The 20,507-nt window shown below is 48.0% G+C and overlaps 1 protein-coding gene across 1 annotated transcript in view; it reads right to left on the bottom strand.

Annotated features, from left to right (window-relative positions):
* Positions 1-20,507, bottom strand: part of LOC128686269 (uncharacterized) — a 632,744-nt gene that overhangs the window by 481,060 nt on the left and 131,177 nt on the right. Inside the window, exon 2 of the mRNA XM_053773110.2 lies at positions 17,547-17,736. Within this exon, the coding sequence (XP_053629085.2) occupies positions 17,547-17,736 (190 nt within the window). The remainder of the gene's footprint in view (positions 1-17,546; positions 17,737-20,507) is intronic.

The following is a 20,507-nucleotide window of genomic DNA, read 5'->3' as shown; positions in this document are numbered from 1 at the left end:
CGAATTCTTTTTATTCAGAATATGGACTATCGTTTATTATATAGATGTATGAGTCAAAGACAGACAAGCAAAAGGTTCTTTTGTCAGTCTCTCCTTGCAAACACTGCCGGCATGGAAGCATTGGAGAAACATTCCATACTAAATGGAATTTACGGGAAAGATGGAACCGGATGGTAGACGTGGGCTACAACTACCATTACTTAATTACCACAAGTCTATCTTAACTGCCCTTGGCAGTCCACTGCCAGACAGCTGTGTGTACCAGTGGTTCTAGTTCTGTTTACCATCAGGAATCTAAGCATAGTATCCTGTTGAATCCCCTCTTTGCAAAGAGCTGTATTTTCTTTGCACTTCCAACTTTAGTGGGTTATGTATTCCATTCTGCTATATTCCTTTTTGCCAAAAACCTTTACATCCGCTCAGGTTGCATCTTCTGCCTCACAGTTTTATTCTTTTGTTTCGAGTAATAGACTCTGAGAACTTTTCGTGTCTGAATGTATCAAAGCCATTCAATATCTTAAAGGATTAAGTAATATCTCCTGTTAGTCTCAGTTTCTTAAGAGAGAAAAGGCTGAGAGCTTCGATTCTTTCTTTATAAGGATTATTTTCTTAGTGATGGTACGAGCTTGGTAACTCTTCTCTATAGTCTCTCCTGTGTATCTTCGTCTTTTATATAATTTGGAGACCAAAACTGGAAGGCATATTCAAGATGATGTCTAACAAGTGCATTGTGTAGAGTCATTACGTAGAGTCATTATGTAGAGTCATTATGTAGAGTCATTATGTAGAGTGATTGTAGTATCTGGTGTTTTGTACCTACAGTATCTAGTTATGAAATCTAGCATTCTGTTAGAGTTGATGTCTCCAAGGTAATTTTCTTCTCTAGTTTCATTCAGTTTGTCAAACCATTTGCATTCATATTTGAATTTATTTTTGAAAAAAGGATTTATTCTGATCTTGTCTACTTTGAAATTCATATGCCACGTCTCTAACCACAGCACCAACCTGCCTTGGTCAGTCTAAATACTCAGTCTGCTGTGAATGTTAGACTTTTTCACAAATTGGTGTAATCCATAAATTTTACAATCTTGGATGTTAGCTTTACTTCGAGAACATTTATGAACGTAATAAAGAATATTGGACACAACTGATTTTTGGGAAACTTCTCTATTTACATCTAATGACTCAGATACAACTCCGTTGAGTACCACTCTGTTTTCCGTCTGTCAGACATTAATTTACTTCTCTAGGTATATGGAGTTTGTCTCCTAATCCATGTGTTTTTATTTAGCCATCAACCATCGATGGGATACTTTATCTAAGGCCTTCTGAAAGTCTAGATATATTATATCGGTCGAAATTCTTTCATTCCAGTTTTGTATAGATGATAAAAAAAAAAGTCGAGCACGGTCTGGCACGATCCTGTTTAGTGGAATCTACTTTGATTTCCGGTTAATACCTTAGTGTTATCCACAAAATTAGCAATCCTGTTCTTAATGACAGTCTTCATTTGTTTCCCTAAAATTGACATAGAGCTGATGGGACGATAGTTGAGTCCACAAATCTTGTTCATCTTTCATATGTAAGAGAAACATTTGTAAGTTTCTTTACTTTTGACATCTTACCTTCTGATGATTTGCTAAGTGGATAAGTGACTTGGTATCTACAGTCTTCTAAGACTCTGGCAGATAGTTAATCTGATCCACTGTTAATGTTCAAGTTTACTAAGTGTTTTATTACGTCAAGAGTGCTAATGATGACAGTGTTGTGGCCTGGGTAAGGTGGTGTTACTCTCAGTGTTGTGGCCTGGGAATGGCGGTGTTACTCTCAGTGTTGTGCCATGGGAAAGGTGGTGTCACTCAGTGTTGTAGCCTGGATAAGGTGGTGTTACTCTCAGTGTTGTAGCCTGGGTAAGGTGGTGTCAGTCTCAGTGTTGTAGACTGGGTAAGGTGGTGTCACTCTCAGTGTTGTAGCCTGGGTAAGGTGGTGTCAGTCTCAGTGTTGTAGACTGGGTAAGGTGGTGTCACTCTCAGTGTTGTAGCCTGGGTAAGGTGGTGTTACTCTCAGTGTTGTAGCCTGGGTAAGGTGGTGTCAGTCTCAGTGTTGTAGCCTGGATAAGGTGGTGTTACTCTCAGTGTTGTAGCCTGGGTAAGGTGGTGTCAGTCTCAGTGTTGTAGACTGGGTAAGGTGGTGTCACTCTCAGTGTTGTAGCCTGGGTAAGGTGGTGTCAGTCTCAGTGTTGTAGACTGGGTAAGGTGGTGTCACTCTCAGTGTTGTAGCCTGGGTAAGGTGGTGTTACTCTCAGTGTTGTAGCCTGGGTAAGGTGGTGTCACTCTCAGTGTTGTAGCCTGGGTAAGGTGGTGTCAGTCTCAGTGTTGTAGCCTGGGTAAGGTGGTGTCAGTCTCAGTGTTGTAGCCTGGGTAAGGTGGTGTCACTCTCAGTGTTGTAGCCTGGGTAAGGTGGTGTCACTCTCAGTGTTGTAGCCTGGGTAAGGTGGTGTCACTCTCACTGTTGTAGCCTGGGTAAGGTGGTGTCACTCTCACTGTTGTAGCCTGGGTAAGGTGGTGTCACTCTCAGTGTTGTGGCCTGGGTGAGGTGGTGTCACTCTCAGTGTTGTAGCCTGGGTAAGGTGGTGTCACTCTCAGTGTTGTAGCCTGGGTAAGGTGGTGTCACTCTCAGTGTTGTAGCCTGGGTAAGGTGATGTCACTCTCACTGTTGTAGCCTGGGTAAGGTGGTGTCACTCTCAGTGTTGTAGCCTGGGTAAGGTGGTGTCACTCTCAGTGTTGTAGCCTGGGTAAGGTGGTGTCACTCTCAGTGTTGTAGCCTGGGTAAGGTGGTGTCACTCTCACTGTTGTAGCCTGGGTAAGGTGGTGTCACTCTCAGTGTTGTGGCCTGGGTGAGGTGGTGTCACTCTCAGTGTTGTAGCCTGGGTAAGGTGGTGTCACTCTCAGTGTTGTAGCCTGGGTAAGGTGGTGTCACTCTCAGTGTTGTAGCCTGGGTAAGGTGGTGTCACTCTCAGTGTTGTAGCCTGGGTAAGGTGGTGTCACTCTCAGTGTTGTGGCCTGGGTAAGGTGGTGTCACTCTCAGTGTTGTAGCGTGGGTAAGGTGGTGTCACTCTCAGTGTTGTAGCGTGGGTAAGGTGGTGTTACTCTCAGTGTTGTAGCCTGGGTAAGGTGGTGTCACTCTCAGTGTTGTAGCCTGGGTAAGGTGGTGTCACTCTCAGTGTTGTAGCCTGGGAAAGGTGGTGTCACTCTCAGTGTTGTGGCCTGGGTAAGGTGGTGTTACTCTCAGTCTTGTAGCCTGGGTAAGGTGGTGTTACTCTCAGTGTTGTAGCCTGGGTAAGGTGGTGTTACTCTCAGTGTTGTAGCCTGGGTAAGGTGGTGTTACTCTCAGTGTTGTAGCCTGGGTAAGGTGGTGTTACTCTCAGTGTTGTAGCCTGGGTAAGGTGGTGTTACTCTCAGTGTTGTAGCCTGGGTAAGGTGGTGTTACTCTCAGTGTTGTAGCCTGGGTAAGGTGGTGTTACTCTCAGTGTTGTGACCTGGGTAAGGTGGTGTTACTCTCAGTGTTGTGACCTGGGTAAGGTGGTGTTACTCTCAGTGTTGTAGCCTGGGTAAGGTGGTGTTACTCTCAGTGTTGTAGCCTGGGTAAGGTGGTGTTACTCTCAGTGTTGTAGCCTGGGTAAGGTGGTGTTACTCTCAGTGTTGTAGCCTGGGTAAGGTGGTGTTACTCTCAGTGTTGTGACCTGGGTAAGGTGGTGTTACTCTCAGTGTTGTGACCTGGGTAAGGTGGTGTTACTCTCAGTGTTGTAGCCTGGGTAAGGTGGTGTTACTCTCAGTGTTGTGGCCTGGGTAAGGTGGTGTTACTCTCAGTGTTGTGGCCTGGGTAAGGTGGTGTTACTCTCAGTGTTGTGGCCTGGGTAAGGTGGTGTTACTCTCAGTGTTGTGGCCTGGGTAAGGTGGTGTTACTCTCAGTGTTGTGGCCTGGGTAAGGTGGTGTTACTCTCAGTGTTGTGGCCTGGGTAAGGTGGCGTCACTCTCAGTGTTGTAGCGTGGGTAAGGTGGTGTCACTCTCAGTGTTGTGACCTGGATAAGGTGGTGTCACTCTCAGTGTTGTAGCCTGGGTAAGGTGGTGTCACTCTCAGTGTTGTGACCTGGATAAGGTGGTGTCACTCTCAGTGTTGTAGCCTGGGTAAGGTGGTGTCACTCTCAGTGTTGTAGCCTGGGTAAGGTGGTGTCACTCTCAGTATTGTGGTCTGGGTAAGGTGATGTCACTCTCAGTGTTGTAGCCTGGGTAAGGTGGTGTTACTCTCAGTGTTGTAGCCTGGGTAAGGTGGTGTCACTTTCAGTGTTGTAGCCTGGGTAAGGTGGTGTCACTCTCAGTGTTGTGGCCTGGGTAAGGTGGTGTCACTCTCACTGTTGTGGCCTGGGTAAGGTGGTGTCAGTCTCAGTGTTGTGGCCTGGGTAAGGTGGTGTCACTCTCAGTGTTGTAGCCTGGGTAAGGTGGTGTCACTCTCAGTGTTGTAGCCTGGGTAAGGTGGTGTCACTCTCAGTGTTGTAGTCTGGGTAAGGTGGTGTCACTCTCAGTGTTGTAGCCTGGGTAAGGTGGTGTCACTCTCAGGGTTGTGGCCTGGGTAAGGTGGTGTCACTCTCAGTGTTGTAGCCTGGGTAAGGTGGTGTCACTCTCAGTGTTGTAGCCTGGGTAAGGTGGTGTCACTCTCAGTGTTGTAGCATGGGTAAGGTGGTGTCACTCTCAGTGTTGTAGCCTGGGTAAGGTGGTGTCACTCACAGTGTTGTAGCCTAGGTAAGGTGGTGTCACTCTCAGTGTTGTAGCCTGGGTAAGGTGGTGTCACTCTCAGTGTTGTAGCCTGGGTAAGGTGGTGTCACTCTCAGTGTTGTAGCCTGGGTAAGGTGGTGTCACTCTCAGTGTTGTAGCCTGGGTAAGGTGGTGTCACTCTCAGTGTTGTAGCATGGGTAAGGTGGTGTCACTCTCAGTGTTGTAGCCTGGGTAAGGTGGTGTCACTCTCAGTGTTGTAGCGTGGGTAAGGTGGTGTCACTCTCAGTGTTGTAGCCTGGGTAAGATGGTGTCACTCACAGTGTTGTAGCGTGGGTAAGGTGGTGTCACTCTCAGTGTTGTAGCATGGGTAAGGTGGTGTCACTCTCAGTGTTGTAGCGTGGGTAAGGTGGTGTCACTCTCAGTGTTGTGGCCTGGGTAAGATGGTGTCACTCACAGTGTTGTAGCCTAGGTAAGGTGGTGTCACTCTCAGTGTTGTAGCGTGGGTAAGGTGGTGTCACTCTCAGTGTTGTGGCCTGGATAAGGTGGTGTCAGTCTCAGTGTTGTGGCCTGGGTAAGGTGGTGTCACTCAGTGTTGTAGCGTGGGTAAGGTGGTGTCACTCTCAGTGTTGTAGCGTGGGTAAGGTGGTGTCACTCTCAGTGTTGTAGCCTGGGTAAGGTGGTGTCACTCTCAGTGTTGTAGCCTGGGTAAGGTGGTGTCACTCTCAGTGTTGTAGCGTGGGTAAGGTGGTGTCACTCTCAGTGTTGTAGTCTGGGTAAGGTGGTGTCACTCTCAGTGTTGTAGCCTGGGTAAGGTGGTGTCACTCTCAGTGTTGTGGCATGGGTAAGGTGGTGTCACTCTCAGTGTTGTAGCCTGGGTAAGGTGGTGTCACTCTCACTGTTGTAGCCTGGGTAAGGTGGTGTCACTTTCAGTGTTGTGGCCTGGGTAAGGTGGTGTCAGTCTCAGTGTTGTAGCCTGGGTAAGGTGGTGTCACTCTCAGTGTTGTTGCCTGGGTAAGGTGGTGTCAGTCTCAGTGTTGTAGCCTGGGTAAGGTGGTGTCACTCTCAGTGTTGTAGCCTGGGTAAGGTGGTGTCACTCTCAGTGTTGTAGCCTGGGTAAGGTGGTGTCACTCTCACTGTTGTAGCCTGGGTAAGGTGGTGTCACTTTCAGTGTTGTGGCCTGGGTAAGGTGGTGTCACTCTCAGTGTTGTAGCCTGGGTAAGGTGGTGTCACTCTCACTGTTGTAGCCTGGGTAAGGTGGTGTCACTTTCAGTGTTGTGGCCTGGGTAAGGTGGTGTCACTCTCAGTGTTGTGGCCTGGGTAAGGTGGTGTCACTCTCAGTGTTGTGGCCTGGGTAAGGTGGTGTCACTCTCAGTGTTGTGGCCTGGGTAAGGTGGTGTCACTCTCAGTGTTGTGGCCTGGGTAAGGTGGTGTCACTCTCAGTGTTGTAGCGTGGGTAAGGTGGTGTCACTCTCAGTGTTGTAGCCTGGGTAAGGTGGTGTCAATCTCAGTGTTGTAGCCTGGGTAAGGTGGTGTCACTCTCAGTGTTGTAGCTTGGGTGAGGTGGTGTCACTCTCAGTGTTGTGGCCTGGGTAAGGTGGTGTCACTCTCAGTGTTGTAGCCTGGGTAAGGTGGTGTCACTCTCAGTGTTGTAGCCTGGGTAAGGTGGTGTCACTCTCAGTGTTGTAGCCTGGGTAAGGTGGTGTCACTCTCAGTGTTGTAGCCTGGGTGAGGTGGTGTCACTCTCAGTGTTGTAGCCTGGGTGAGGTGGTGTCACTCTCAGTGTTGTAGCCTGGGTAAGGTGGTGTCACTCTCAGTGTTGTAGCCTGGGTAAGGTGGTGTCACTCTCAGTGTTGTAGCCTGGGTAAGGTGGTGTCACTCTCAGTGTTGTAGCCTGGGTAAGGTGGTGTCACTCTCACTGTTGTAGCCTGGGTAAGGTGGTGTCACTCTCAGTGTTGTAGCCTGGGTAAGGTGGTGTCACTCTCAGTGTTGTAGCCTGGGTAAGGTGGTGTCACTCTCAGTGTTGTAGCCTGGGTAAGGTGGTGTCACTCTCAGTGTTGTAGCCTGGGTAAGGTGGTGTCACTCTCAGTGTTGTAGCCTGGGTAAGGTGGTGTCACTCTCAGTGTTGTAGCCTGGGTAAGGTGGTGTCACTCTCAGTGTTGTAGCCTGGGTAAGGTGGTGTCACTCTCAGTGTTGTAGCCTGGGTAAGGTGGTGTCACTCTCAGTGTTGTAGCCTGGGTAAGGTGGTGTCACTCTCAGTGTTGTAGCCTGGGTAAGGTGGTGTCACTCTCAGTGTTGTAGCCTGGGTAAGGTGGTGTCACTCTCAGTGTTGTAGCCTGGGTAAGGTGGTGTCACTCTCAGTGTTGTAGCCTGGGTAAGGTGGTGTCACTCTCAGTGTTGTAGCCTGGGTAAGGTGGTGTCACTCTCACTGTTGTAGCCTGGGTAAGGTGGTGTCACTCTCAGTGTTGTAGCCTGGGTAAGGTGGTGTCACTCTCAGTGTTGTGGCCTGGGTAAGGTGGTGTCACTCTCAGTGTTGTAGCCTGGGTAAGGTGGTGTCACTCTCAGTGTTGTAGCGTGGGTAAGGTGGTGTCACTCTCACTGTTGTAGCCTGGGTAAGGTGGTGTCACTCTCAGTGTTGTAGCCTGGGTAAGGTGGTGTCACTCTCAGTGTTGTAGCCTGGGTAAGGTGGTGTCACTCTCAGTGTTGTAGCCTGGGTAAGGTGGTGTCACTCTCAGTGTTGTAGCCTGGGTAAGGTGGTGTCACTCTCAGTGTTGTAGCCTGGGTAAGGTGGTGTCACTCTCAGTGTTGTAGCCTGGGTAAGGTGGTGTCACTCTCAGTGTTGTAGCCTGGGTAAGGTGGTGTCACTCTCAGTGTTGTAGCCTGGGTAAGGTGGTGTCACTCTCAGTGTTGTAGCCTGGGTAAGGTGGTGTCAGTCTCAGTGTTGTAGCCTGGGTAAGGTGGTGTCACTCTCAGTGTTGTAGCCTGGGTGAGGTGGTGTCACTCTCAGTGTTGTAGCCTGGGTAAGGTGGTGTCAGTCTCAGTGTTGTAGCCTGGGTAAGGTGGTGTCACTCTCACTGTTGTAGCCTGGGTAAGGTGGTGTCACTCTCAGTGTTGTAGCCTGGGTAAGGTGGTGTCACTCTCAGTGTTGTAGCCTGGGTAAGGTGGTGTTACTCTCAGTGTTGTAGCCTGGGTAAGGTGGTGTCACTCTCAGTGTTGTAGCCTGGGTAAGGTGGTGTCAGTCTCAGTGTTGTAGCCTGGGTAAGGTGGTGTCACTCTCAGTGTTGTAGCCTGGGTAAGGTGGTGTCACTCTCAGTGTTGTAGCCTGGGTAAGGTGGTGTCACTCTCAGTGTTGTAGCCTGGGTAAGGTGGTGTCACTCTCAGTGTTGTAGCCTGGGTAAGGTGGTGTCAGTCTCAGTGTTGTAGCCTGGGTAAGGTGGTGTCAGTCTCAGTGTTGTAGCCTGGGTAAGGTGGTGTCACTCTCAGTGTTGTAGCCTGGGTAAGGTGGTGTCACTCTCAGTGTTGTAGCGTGGGTAAGGTGGTGTTACTCTCAGTGTTGTAGCCTGGGTAAGGTGGTGTCACTCTCAGTGTTGTGGCCTGGGTAAGGTGATGTCACTCTCAGTGTTGTAGCGTGGGTAAGGTGGTGTCACTCTCAGTGTTGTGGCCTGGGTAAGGTGGTGTCACTCTCAGTGTTGTAGCCTGGGTAAGGTGGTGTCACTCTCAGTGTTGTAGCCTGGGTAAGGTGGTGTCACTCTCAGTGTTGTAGCCTGGGTAAGGTGGTGTCACTGTCAGTGTTGTAGCCTGGGTAAGGTGGTGTCACTCTCAGTGTTGTAGCCTGGGTAAGGTGGTGTCACTCTCAGTGTTGTAGCCTGGGTAAGGTGGTGTCACTCTCAGTGTTGTAGCCTGGGTAAGGTGGTGTCAGTCTCAGTGTTGTAGCCTGGGTAAGGTGGTGTCAGTCTCAGTGTTGTAGCCTGGGTAAGGTGGTGTCACTCTCAGTGTTGTAGCCTGGGTAAGGTGGTGTTACTCTCAGTGTTGTAGCCTGGGTAAGGTGGTGTCAGTCTCAGTGTTGTAGCCTGGGTAAGGTGGTGTCAGTCTCAGTGTTGTAGCCTGGGTAAGGTGGTGTCACTCTCAGTGTTGTAGCCTGGGTAAGGTGGTGTCAGTCTCAGTGTTGTAGCCTGGGTAAGGTGGTGTCAGTCTCAGTGTTGTGGCCTGGGTAAGGTGGTGTCACTCTCAGTGTTGTAGCCTGGGTAAGGTGGTGTCACTCTCAGTGTTGTAGCCTGGGTAAGGTGGTGTCACTCTCAGTGTTGTAGCCTGGGTAAGGTGGTGTCAGTCTCAGTGTTGTAGCCTGGGTAAGGTGGTGTCACTCTCAGTGTTGTAGCCTGGGTAAGGTGGTGTCAGTCTCAGTGTTGTAGCCTGGGTAAGGTGGTGTCACTCTCAGTGTTGTGGCCTGGGTAAGGTGGTGTCACTCTCAGTGTTGTGGCCTGGGTAAGGTGGTGTCACTCTCAGTGTTGTAGCCTGGGTAAGGTGGTGTCACTCTCAGTGTTGTAGCCTGGGTAAGGTGGTGTCACTCTCAGTGTTGTAGCCTGGGTAAGGTGGTGTCAGTCTCAGTGTTGTGGCCTGGGTAAGGTGGTGTTACTCTCAGTGTTGTGGCCTGGGTAAGGTGGTGTCAGTCTCAGTGTTGTGGCCTGGGTAAGGTGGTGTTACTCTCAGTGTTGTAGCCTGGGTAAGGTGGTGTCAGTCTCAGTGTTGTAGCCTGGGTAAGGTGGTGTCAGTCTCAGTGTTGTGGCCTGGGTAAGGTGGTGTTACTCTCAGTGTTGTGGCCTGGGTAAGGTGGTGTCAGTCTCAGTGTTGTGGCCTGGGTAAGGTGGTGTTACTCTCAGTGTTGTAGCCTGGGTAAGGTGGTGTCACTCTCAGTGTTGTAGCCTGGGTAAGGTGGTGTCACTCTCAGTGTTGTAGCCTGGGTAAGGTGGTGTCAGTCTCAGTGTTGTGGCCTGGGTAAGGTGGTGTTACTCTCAGTGTTGTGGCCAGGTGGTGTCAGTCTCAGCCTGGGTAAGGTGGTGTTACTCTCAGTGTTGTAGCCTGGGTAAGGTGGTGTCACTCTCAGTGTTGTGGCCTGGGTAAGGTGGTGTCACTCTCAGTGTTGTAGCCTGGGTAAGGTGGTGTCACTCTCAGTGTTGTAGCCTGGGTAAGGTGGTGTCACTCTCAGTGTTGTAGCCTGGGTAAGGTGGTGTCACTCTCAGTGTTGTAGCCTGGGTAAGGTGGTGTCAGTCTCAGTGTTGTGGCCTGGGTAAGGTGGTGTCACTCTCACTGTTGTAGCCTGGGTAAGGTGGTGTCACTCTCAGTGTTGTAGCCTGGGTAAGGTGGTGTCAGTCTCAGTGTTGTAGCCTGGGTAAGGTGGTGTCACTCTCAGTGTTGTGGCCTGGGTAAGGTGGTGTCACTCTCAGTGTTGTAGCCTGGGTAAGGTGGTGTCACTCTCAGTGTTGTAGCCTGGGTAAGGTGGTGTCACTCTCAGTGTTGTAGCCTGGGTAAGGTGGTGTCACTCTCAGTGTTGTAGCCTGGGTAAGGTGGTGTCACTCTCAGTGTTGTAGCGTGGGTAAGGTGGTGTCACTCTCACTGTTGTTGTAGTCACTCTCCGTGGGTAAGGTGGTGTCACTCTCAGTGTTGTGGCCTGGGTAAGGTTGTGTCAGTCTCAGTGTTGTAGCCTGGGTAAGGTGGTGTCACTCTCAGTGTTGTGGCCTGGGTAAGGTGGTGTCAGTGTTGTTGCCTGGGTAAGGTGGTGTCACTCTCAGTGTTGTGGCCTGGGTAAGGTGGTGTTACTCTCAGTGTTGTAGCCTGGGTAAGGTGGTGTTACTCTCAGTGTTGTGGCCTGGGTAAGGTGGTGTCACTCTCAGTGTTGTGGCCTGGGTAAGGTGGTGTCACTCTCAGTGTTGTAGCCTGGGTAAGGTGGTGTCACTCTCAGTGTTGTAGCCTGGGTAAGGTGGTGTCACTCTCAGTGTTGTAGCCTGGGTAAGGTGGTGTCACTCTCAGTGTTGTGGCCTGGGTAAGGTGGTGTCACTCTCAGTGTTGTGGCCTGGGTAAGGTGGTGTCACTCTCAGTGTTGTAGCCTGGGTAAGGTGGTGTCACTCTCAGTGTTGTAGCCTGGGTAAGGTGGTGTTACTCTCAGTGTTGTAGCCTGGGTAAGGTGGTGTTACTCTCAGTGTTGTGGCCTGGGTAAGGTGGTGTTACTCTCAGTGTTGTAGCCTGGGTAAGGTGGTGTCACTCTCACTGTTGTAGCCGGGGTAAGGTGGTGTCAGTCTCAGTGTTGTAGCGTGGGTAAGGTGGTGTCACTCTCAGTGTTGTGGCCTGGGTAAGGTTGTGTCAGTCTCAGTGTTGTAGCCTGGGTAAGGTGGTGTCACTCTCAGTGTTGTGGCCTGGGTAAGGTGGTGTCACTCTCAGTGTTGTGGCCTGGGTAAGGTTGTGTCAGTCTCAGTGTTGTAGCCTGGGTAAGGTGGTGTCACTCTCAGTGTTGTAGCCTGGGTAAGGTGGTGTTACTCTCAGTGTTGTAGCGTGGGTAAGGTGGTGTTACTCTCAGTGTTGTGGCCTGGGTAAGGTGGTGTCACTCTCAGTGTTGTAGCCTGGGTAAGGTGGTGTCACTCTCAGTGTTGTAGCCTGGGTAAGGTGGTGTCACTCTCAGTGTTGTGGCCTGGGTAAGGTTGTGTCAGTCTCAGTGTTGTAGCCTGGGTAAGGTGGTGTCACTCTCAGTGTTGTAGCCTGGGTAAGGTGGTGTCACTCTCAGTGTTGTAGCCTGGGTAAGGTGGTGTCACTCTCAGTGTTGTAGCCTGGGTACTCTCAGTTGTAGCCTGGGTAAGGTGGTGTCACTCTCAGTGTTGTAGCCTGGGTAAGGTGGTGTCACTCTCAGTGTTGTAGCCTGGGTAAGGTGGTGTCACTCTCAGTGTTGTAGCCTGGGTAAGGTGGTGTCACTCTCAGTGTTGTAGCCTGGGTAAGGTGGTGTCACTCTCAGTGTTGTAGCCTGGGTAAGGTGGTGTCACTCTCAGTGTTGTAGCCTGGGTAAGGTGGTGTCACTCTCAGTGTTGTAGCCTGGGTAAGGTGGTGTCACTCTCAGTGTTGTAGCCTGGGTAAGGTGGTGTCACTCTCAGTGTTGTAGCCTGGGTAAGGTGGTGTCACTCTCAGTGTTGTAGCCTGGGTAAGGTGGTGTCACTCTCAGTGTTGTAGCCTGGGTAAGGTGGTGTCACTCTCAGTGTTGTAGCCTGGGTAAGGTGATGTCACTCTCACCTCTAAATACTGACCACAAGGTTGTGTCCTGACGCCTCGTATCTCTCGCTGTTATTCAGTCGTCATTATTCGCTAAAACTCTCATTGTTGCTTTTACCTTGTTTTTCCTGTCCTATTTGAAGAATTCTTTGGAATTTCCTCTGTTTTTTTTTTTTGCGTTCCATCTTTCAAATTCATGTTTAGCATGACTGAGTTTTGTCTTGTGTTCTCTCTATAATCGCCTGTTATAATGATCCTCGAGTTCACCAGTCAGTTTAGTTTCTTATATCAATCATGGTTGTTGTCTATGATGTCAGTTAGTTGTCTCGTTATTCAGACTTGCTTTATTTCATGTTTTACGTTTTATATTTCTTGACATGTTTTCCTTTATATTATCTATATTTAGTACTTTGATCCAATTTATGTTGCTGTTATCTCGACGCATCTTATATGTGTTGTTTTGGAGAGAGAGAGAGAGAGAGAGAGAGAAAGAGAGAGAGAGAGTACTCTCGTATTTGTAATTGCAGGGGTCGAGTCAGCTCTCCGCTAGCCGCCACAGCGTTCACTCTTCCTGGCTACGTGAGACCTAACATTCCTATTCTTAAAACTATGTATGCATCCTGCCTCTCCCACTGCTCTGCCCAGGTCCACTTCCTGACCACTCTCAGATTAAAGAAGTATTTCCTAAGATCCGTGTGACTCATATGCGTTTTTAACTTCCAGCTGTGCCCTTGTGTACCTGAGTCCCGCCTCTGAAACAGACTCGCCATGTCCACCCTGTCAATTCCTCTCAGTATATTGTACGACATAATCATGTCATTCTTCGTCTTTCTGTGTGTACTCACCTGTACGCTGTTACAGGAGTTACGACTCAGGTCCTGATCTCACCTCATCGCTGGCCGTTACTGAGCCAGTGTGTATGTACGCACCTAGTTGTACTCAGTTGTGATTGCAGGGGCCGAGTCATAGCTCCTGGCCCCGCCCCTTCACTGGTATATACTATGTCACTCTCCCTGAACCATGAGCTTTATCATACCTCTGCTTAAAGCTATGCATGGATCCTGCCTCCACTACATCGCCTCTCAAACTATTCCACTTCCTGACTACTCTGTGGCTGAAGAAGTACTTCCTAACATCCCTGTGATTCATCTGTGTCTTCAACTTCCAACTGTGTTCCCTTGTTGCTATGTCCCATCTCTGGAACATCCTGTCTTTGTCCACCCTGTCAATTCCTCTCAGTATTTTATATGTCGTTATCATGTCCCCCCTATCTCTCCTGTCCTCCAGTGCCGTCAGGTCGATTTCCCTTAACCTCTCCTCGTAGGACATAATTCTTAGCTCTGGTACTAGTCTTGTTGCAAACCTTTGCACTTTCTCTAGTTTCTTTACGTGCTTGGCTAGGTGTGGGTTCCAAACTGGTGCCGCATACTCCAATATGGGTCTAACGTACACAGTGTACAGGGTCCTGAACGATTCCTTATTAAGATGTCGGAATGCTGTTCTTATTTTTGCTAGGCGCCCATATGCTGCAGCAGTTATTTGTGTGAATGTGTGTGTGTGTGTGTGTGTGTGTGTGTGTGTGTGTGTGTGTGTGTGTGTGTGTGTGTGTGTGTGTGTGTGTGTGTGTGTGTGTGTGTGTACTCACCTAATTGTGGTTGCAACGGTCGAGTCATAACTCCTGACCCAGCCTCTTCACTGGTCACTACTAGGTCCACTCTCTCCCTGCTCCATGAGCTTTATCGTACCTCTTCTTAAAGCTATGTATGGATCCTGCCTCCATCACTCTTCAGACTGTTCCACTTCCTGACAACTCTATAACTGAAGAAGTACTTCCTAACATCCCTGTGACTCATTTGAGTTTTCAACTTCCAGCTGTGACTCTTAGTTGCTGTTTCACATCTCCGAAACATTGTGTCCCTATCCACCCTGTCAATTCCTCTCAGTATTTTACATGTTGTTATCATGTCCCCTCTATCCCTTCTATCCTCCAGTGTTGTCAGGTTGAGTTCCCTTAGCCTCTCCTCGTAAGACAAACCCCCTCAGCTCCGGGACTAGTTTAGTTGCAAACTTTTGCACTTTATCTAATTTTTTGACGTGTTTGATCAGGTATGGGTTCCATACTGGTGCTGCATACTCCAATGTGGGGCCTGACATTCACAATGTACAGTGTCGTGAATGGCTTCTTACTTAGGTTTTCCAGGTGCCCGTGTGCTGCAGCAGTTATTTGGTTGATGTGCGCATCAGATGTGGTTGGTATGATGCTCACCCAAAGATCCTTTTCCTTGAGTGAGTTTTACAGCCTCTGAACTCTTAGGCTGTACTCCGTCTGCAGTCTCCTTTGTCCTTCCACAAACTTCATAACTTTTGCACTTGCTGGGGTTAAACTCCAGGAGCTATTTGTAGGAAAGGCTTACAACCTGTCCAGATCCCCTTCCAGGCTTACCTGATCCTCGTCCGCTTGTATTCTCATTAGTTTTACATCGTCTTCACGCAGAGACACCTCTGACTTTATCCCTTCAGTCATGGCATTCACATGTACAAGAAACAGCACCGGATCTAGGACTGACCCTTGTGAAACCCCCACTCGGCACATGCACCCACTCTGACACCTCGTGTCGTACGGACACACGTTGTTTCCTTCCTGTCAGGTATTCCCTGATCTATTGCAGTACTTTCCCTCCTATTCCTGCCTGCTCCTCTAGCTTTTCGACCAGTCTCTTCTTTGGTACTAAGTCGAAAGCCTTCTTACAGTCCAAGAAGATGCAGTCTACCCATACCTCTCTCTCCTATCTTGCTTCTGTTACCGTATCATAGAACTCCAACAGGATTTTCCTTCCCTGAAGCCATGCTGGCAGTCATGTATAAGCCCATTTGTTTCCAGGTGCTCGACGACTCTTTTCCCGATAATCCTCTCCATAACTTTTCATACAGTAAATATCAGCGACTCTGGCCTGAAATTTAGTGCAGCCTTTCTGTCTCCCTTCCTAAAAATCGGGACTATATTTGCTGTCTTCCACACCTCAGGCAGTTGCCTTGTTTCGACAGAGATATTATCCAGGTCCACCGCCTTCGAGGTATTAAGTTTCCGGAGCAGTTTCTTCCCCGCCTCCTCAGTTACGTGCAGTGTGTCCAGGACTTGTTGGTGCACCTTACCACCTCTGTTTGCTGGGAGCCTCTCTGTCTCTCTTGTGAATAGGTTCCTGAATCTTGATCTAAGTAGTTCACATACTTCCTGTTTGTTCCCTGTGAGCTCCTCTCCTTCCTTCCTCAGCATGATTACTTGATCCTTGACTGTTTTCCTCCTGATGTGGCTGTATAACAATTTTGGGTCAGATTTGGCTTTTGAAGCTTCTCACCTTATCCATGCATATTCATTTCTGGCTCTTCGGCTCAACGCCCTGTTTTCCTGGATCCTTTGCTTTCTGTACTTCTTTCCATACTTTAACACACTTGGCTTATGCTTCTCCACACCTCCTGGTAAACCATGGGATCACTCTGGCCTTACCCTTGGTATCTGTTGCCCCTTGTGTGTGTGTGTGTGTGTGTGTGTGTGTGTGTGTGTGTGTGTGTGTGTGTGTGTGTGTGTGTGTGTGTGTGTGTGTGTGTGTATGTGTGTGTATGTGTGTGTTTGTGTATTCACTGAGTTATACTCACCAAGTTGTGCCTGCTGGTTACGGGGGGAAGGGGTCGAGTCTTAGTTCCTGACACCGTCTCATGATGCACTCCACCGGCGTTGTTAATCCCTGGTCTTCTGATCTCACTCATAGCTAATCATGAAGCTGCGTGTGAAAGTAGCTTCCACCGCCTCTTTCCATGGCTCCTTCACCTCTTTTTGACAGTCAATTCCCTTGATAATTTCCTCTGTGCCTGCCCGTCTAGAGGACAAGCTCTTGGAGCCTCCTACGACCGAGGGGCTCTTGATCCAAGAAATCAGACTTGATCTCCCCTTCCCTGAATCGAACCTGATTGCCTCCCATTCCCCAGGGGCAGCACAACCCATAAAAATTTAACGCATCCCCATGAAAACAATAATAATAATAACAATAATAATAATAATAATGATAAATTAGACACATATGCAACTCTTGGGTATCTTTATTGAGGAAACGTTTCGCCACACAGTGGCTTCATCAGTCCATACGAAGGAGAAACTTGAAGAACAGGAGGAGAATGAGGTAATCAGTCCCTCAACCTTGAGTCGATGTGTTCAGTCCATCAATCTATTCAAGATTGATGGACTGAACACATCGACTCAAGGTTAAGGGACTGATTACCTCATTCTCCTCCTGTTCTTCAAGTTTCTCCTTCGTATGGACTGATGAAGCCACTGTGTGGCGAAACGTTTCCTCAATAAAGATACCCAAGAGTTGCATATGTGTCTAATTTATCAACATGTCGGTTCTCTGAACCATTCATCTACAAATAATAATAATAATAATAATAATAATAATAATAATAATAATAATAATAATAATAATAATAATAATAATAATAATAATAATAATAATAATGAACGCTACTCATCAGCTGGTTCCAGTGCGCCACAAACCCGGCATTGTAAAATATTTATTGGATAGTATTATGTTATTTTAATGGCATAGAAAACCGACGAGTTGATGAATAACACCCAGGTTGTAGCAACACCTGGGAAGTTGATGAGACGTCTCACCAGTTAGTGGCTTCATCAATCTAATATAGAGAATAATTACTGCAGGATAGTAGATGATGTGAAGAATTTGTTTGCGGTGATCAGTTCCCTCAGCCTTGATAGTTGTTCATTTCTGATGAAAACCAGATAGTTTCTGTCAAGGCTGAGGGACTGAACACCTCAAACTATTTCTTTATATATCTCACAGTCTCCAGTAATTAATCTCTGTACTGAACTGGATAAGCCACAGGCTGGTGAAACGTTTGCACAATGAAGATACGAAGTATTGCATATGCGTCTTATGCATATATTCACACGCTGTCACTGTGAAATATTCACACCTCTGGCACCGGGAAGCACTCACTACTCTTTCACTGTAAGGCATTCACAACACTGGCACTGTTAAATTGCTACCTACCGTGCCAACGCCTCATGTGAGTGCCCAGCTTCCATCTGCGCCCTCTTGTTCTGCTCTCTCTCATCTCTACACACTCCCCTTCCAACTCCTGTTTTTTTTCCACACAGCAAAAAAACACAGCGACAAACAGAGATGTTCTCGGGGTAATAACGTCAGACACCCTTCCCTTCACTAACACATCCATTTCTTAGAGCAAATAAAAGTCAAACGAAATAGCTTGCGTGATAACACCTTCAAAATATATCCTTTGTCCAGTGCAAACAAGAGACATCGGAAACACAGTGATATTGATAAACAACTTCATCCCGAGCCTCACCTTTATAGCAAATAGTAATATTTTGACCAAATAGCTTCATCCATAGTCTTACCCTCACAGCAAACAATATTATTTGACCAACAGGCCACACAAACCTAATTCCCTCCACCAGTACGCAACAGTTATGGGGTGCAAGTGGAACTCACGTAGTGGAGTTGAAGTAGGAGCCCAGATGGACGAGGCGGTGGAGCTGGAGCTCAACACGGTGCCCTGGGGGAGCCCTGAGCAGGTACCAGCAGAAGGAAGGAGCCACCATCTCCCCAGGAGAGACCAGTGAGCCAGAGAGTCGTCCAGACGTTACGCTCAGCAGACCTCCATCGATTGTCATGTTGCACACTGCAAGAGGGGGAGACCAGGGGGCAAGTTAGAGACTTTTATGATGTGTGTGTGTGTGTGTGTGTGTGTGTGTGTGTGTGTGTGTGTGTGTGTGTGTGTGTGTGTGTGTGTGTGTGTGTGTGTGTGTGTGTGTGTGTGTGTGCGTGCTTTGGGTGTTAAAATGCATTCACCTATTTGTACTCACGTATTTGTGGCTACAGGGGTCCGTTCTCAGCTCCTGACCCTGCCTCTCTGCTGGCAGCTTCTGGGTTTACACTCTTGTCTTCATGAGCCTTGATATACCTATATATGGATATGGATCCAGGTCGTTCCACTTCCCGACTACTCTGAGGTTGATTAAAGAAGTTATTCCAAACATCCCTTTGTCTCATTTGTGTTTTAACTTCCATTTGTGCCCTCCTACATCTTTAACATCCTGTCCCTGCTCACCCTGTTACTATCAATACTTTGTACGTCTTTATCATGTCTTCCTTGGTACTCCTGCCTTCTAATATTAAGCTAACTCATTTAATCTCTCATTATAGCTGAGACCTCTTCGTTCTGGGACTAGTCGCAACTAACCACTACTGTTTTCAGTTTTGTGAAGTAACTGATCAGGTGCAGGTCTACTGTAGAACTTCATACTCCAAAAATGGGCTGAAATAATTTATATATATAGTGCCGTGAATGGCTATTTATTGAGACTCATGAAAGCTAATCTTAGATTTGTCAGATAAACATTTGCTGTAAATGTTATATGGTTACTGTGCACCTCAGGCGGTATCTTTTTCCTTGAGTGAGGTTTGCAGCCTTTGTTCACCGAGCCTGTAATCCGTTCCCGAAATAACCACATGTTATGGGAATTCTGCATGCTCCTCTAGCTTTTGTTCCAGTTTCTTGTGGATTGCTGTGTCAAAAACCTTCCTACATACTGTACAAGAATATGCAGCCCACTCATTCCTCTTTTACCTCATATCTCTTACTTTGTCATAGAACTCAAACAGGGTTTTGAGACACGATTTACTATCTCTAAAAATCTACTGGTTGTTGTTTATGAACCCTTTCTTCTAAGTGTTCCACTACTCTTCTCCTGATATCGTCTCCATAAGTATGGTTGTAAGCGACAGCTACCTGTAGTTTAATGCTACTGCCTTCCCCTTAAATACTGGCACTACATTTATTGTTTTCCGCATTTCTGGCACTTGCCTCTGTATCAAAAGACTTGTAGGTATTTTAGCTAGTGGTTCACACAGTGCTCCCGCTACTTCCTTCAGAACCCATGGAGGGACATTATCTGGTTCCGTTGTCTTCGAGATACCTAGCTTACTCAGTAGTTTTTTACCACTTTTCCTGTTGTGTGCATCGTGTTATATACTCGTTAATGTACTCTTTCTCTTTGACTTTCTGGTAGTGTCCCTATGTCCCTCGAGAATAGTTACTTACTTCCTTTGTTCACCTCTTTGCAGTTCCTGTTGATTCCTTGTTAGCTCTTCTCCTCCCTCAGCTTTATTATCTGGTCTTTTACGGTTATATTTCTTCTGATGGCACTGTATAGCAACCTTAGTTCAGATTTGGCCTTATATGTCATCTCATTCTCAAATTGCAGCTCAGCCTCTCAGCCTCTGTTCGTTTCTGGCTCTTCTGCTTACTTCCTCTTTTCTTCTTTTCCTCCCTTGCCACAGTTTTTCATGTTCTTGCACTTTTAGCTTTTGCCTATCTGAAGATCGTCTGAGTGAACCACGGACTCAGTCTGTTAGTACCACGGCTTCTTCTGCTGTTTGGTATGACATTCTCCTCTGCCTGCCAGAACTTTCCAATCACACTCCATCATTTCATTCATTGTCTTCCCATCCAGTTCCTATTCCTATTACACTTTAAGCCGGTGTTATATCTCTGTGGTCTCCTCTTCTGAAATCTAATTTCTCCTGTATTATGTTTCTCTCATGTTTACTCCCGGAGGAGTCATCTTCCTTTCTTACAAGAATTTCATCGAGGTGAGAATTGCATAGGGAGAATATTAGTTCCAACCTTACAGGTTCATACCCTTTCTCTCTCCCTCCCTCCCTCCCTCTCTCTCTCTCTCTCTCTCTCTCTCTCTCTCTCTCTCTCTCTCTCTCTCTCTCTCTCTCTCTCTCTCTCTCTCTCTCTCTCTCTCTCTCTGTCTCTGGTTATGTTCCTAACATGCAGACGCAGGATGTTTCCTATCGCCACCTTCAACATGTTAGCAATCTGCGCTTTCATTCCTCGTGTGACTCCAAATTCTCCCATTCTAGTTCCCTGCGGCTTGTCTGTCCGCCAAGGTCAGTCAGTAGCTGTGCATTGTTCATGTGGGTTCTTCTAGCCGCCGCCTCCGTGGCATCCACCGACACGTCGTTGTCCTCGTATTCCTGATTTTGTTGTCCACTTCTGTCTTGATAGCTGGCATTACAGCAGTGTAGCTCAGCGCTCACTCCCGAGTTCTCCGTCCAGCAGTACTACCTCCAGCAGTACTACCTCCAGCAGTACTGCCTCCAGCATTACCGCCTCTAGCAGTACTTCCTCCAGCAGTACCACCTCCAGCAGTACTACCTCCAGCAGTACCGCCTCCAGCAGTACTACCTCCAGCAGTACCACCTCCAGCAGTACTACCTCCAGCAGTACCACCTCCAGCAGTACTACCTCCAGCAGTACCGCCTCCAGCAGTACTTCCTCCAGCAGTACCACCTCCAGCAGTACTACCTCCAGCAGTACCGCCTCCAGCAGTACTACCTCCAGCAGTACCACCTCCAGCAGTACTACCTCCAGCAGTACCG

The sequence above is a fragment of the Cherax quadricarinatus genome, chromosome 17 (assembly GCF_038502225.1).
Source record: "Cherax quadricarinatus isolate ZL_2023a chromosome 17, ASM3850222v1, whole genome shotgun sequence".
NCBI lineage: Eukaryota > Metazoa > Arthropoda > Malacostraca > Decapoda > Parastacidae > Cherax > Cherax quadricarinatus.
This window is presented reverse-complemented; position numbering and strand designations above follow the sequence as displayed.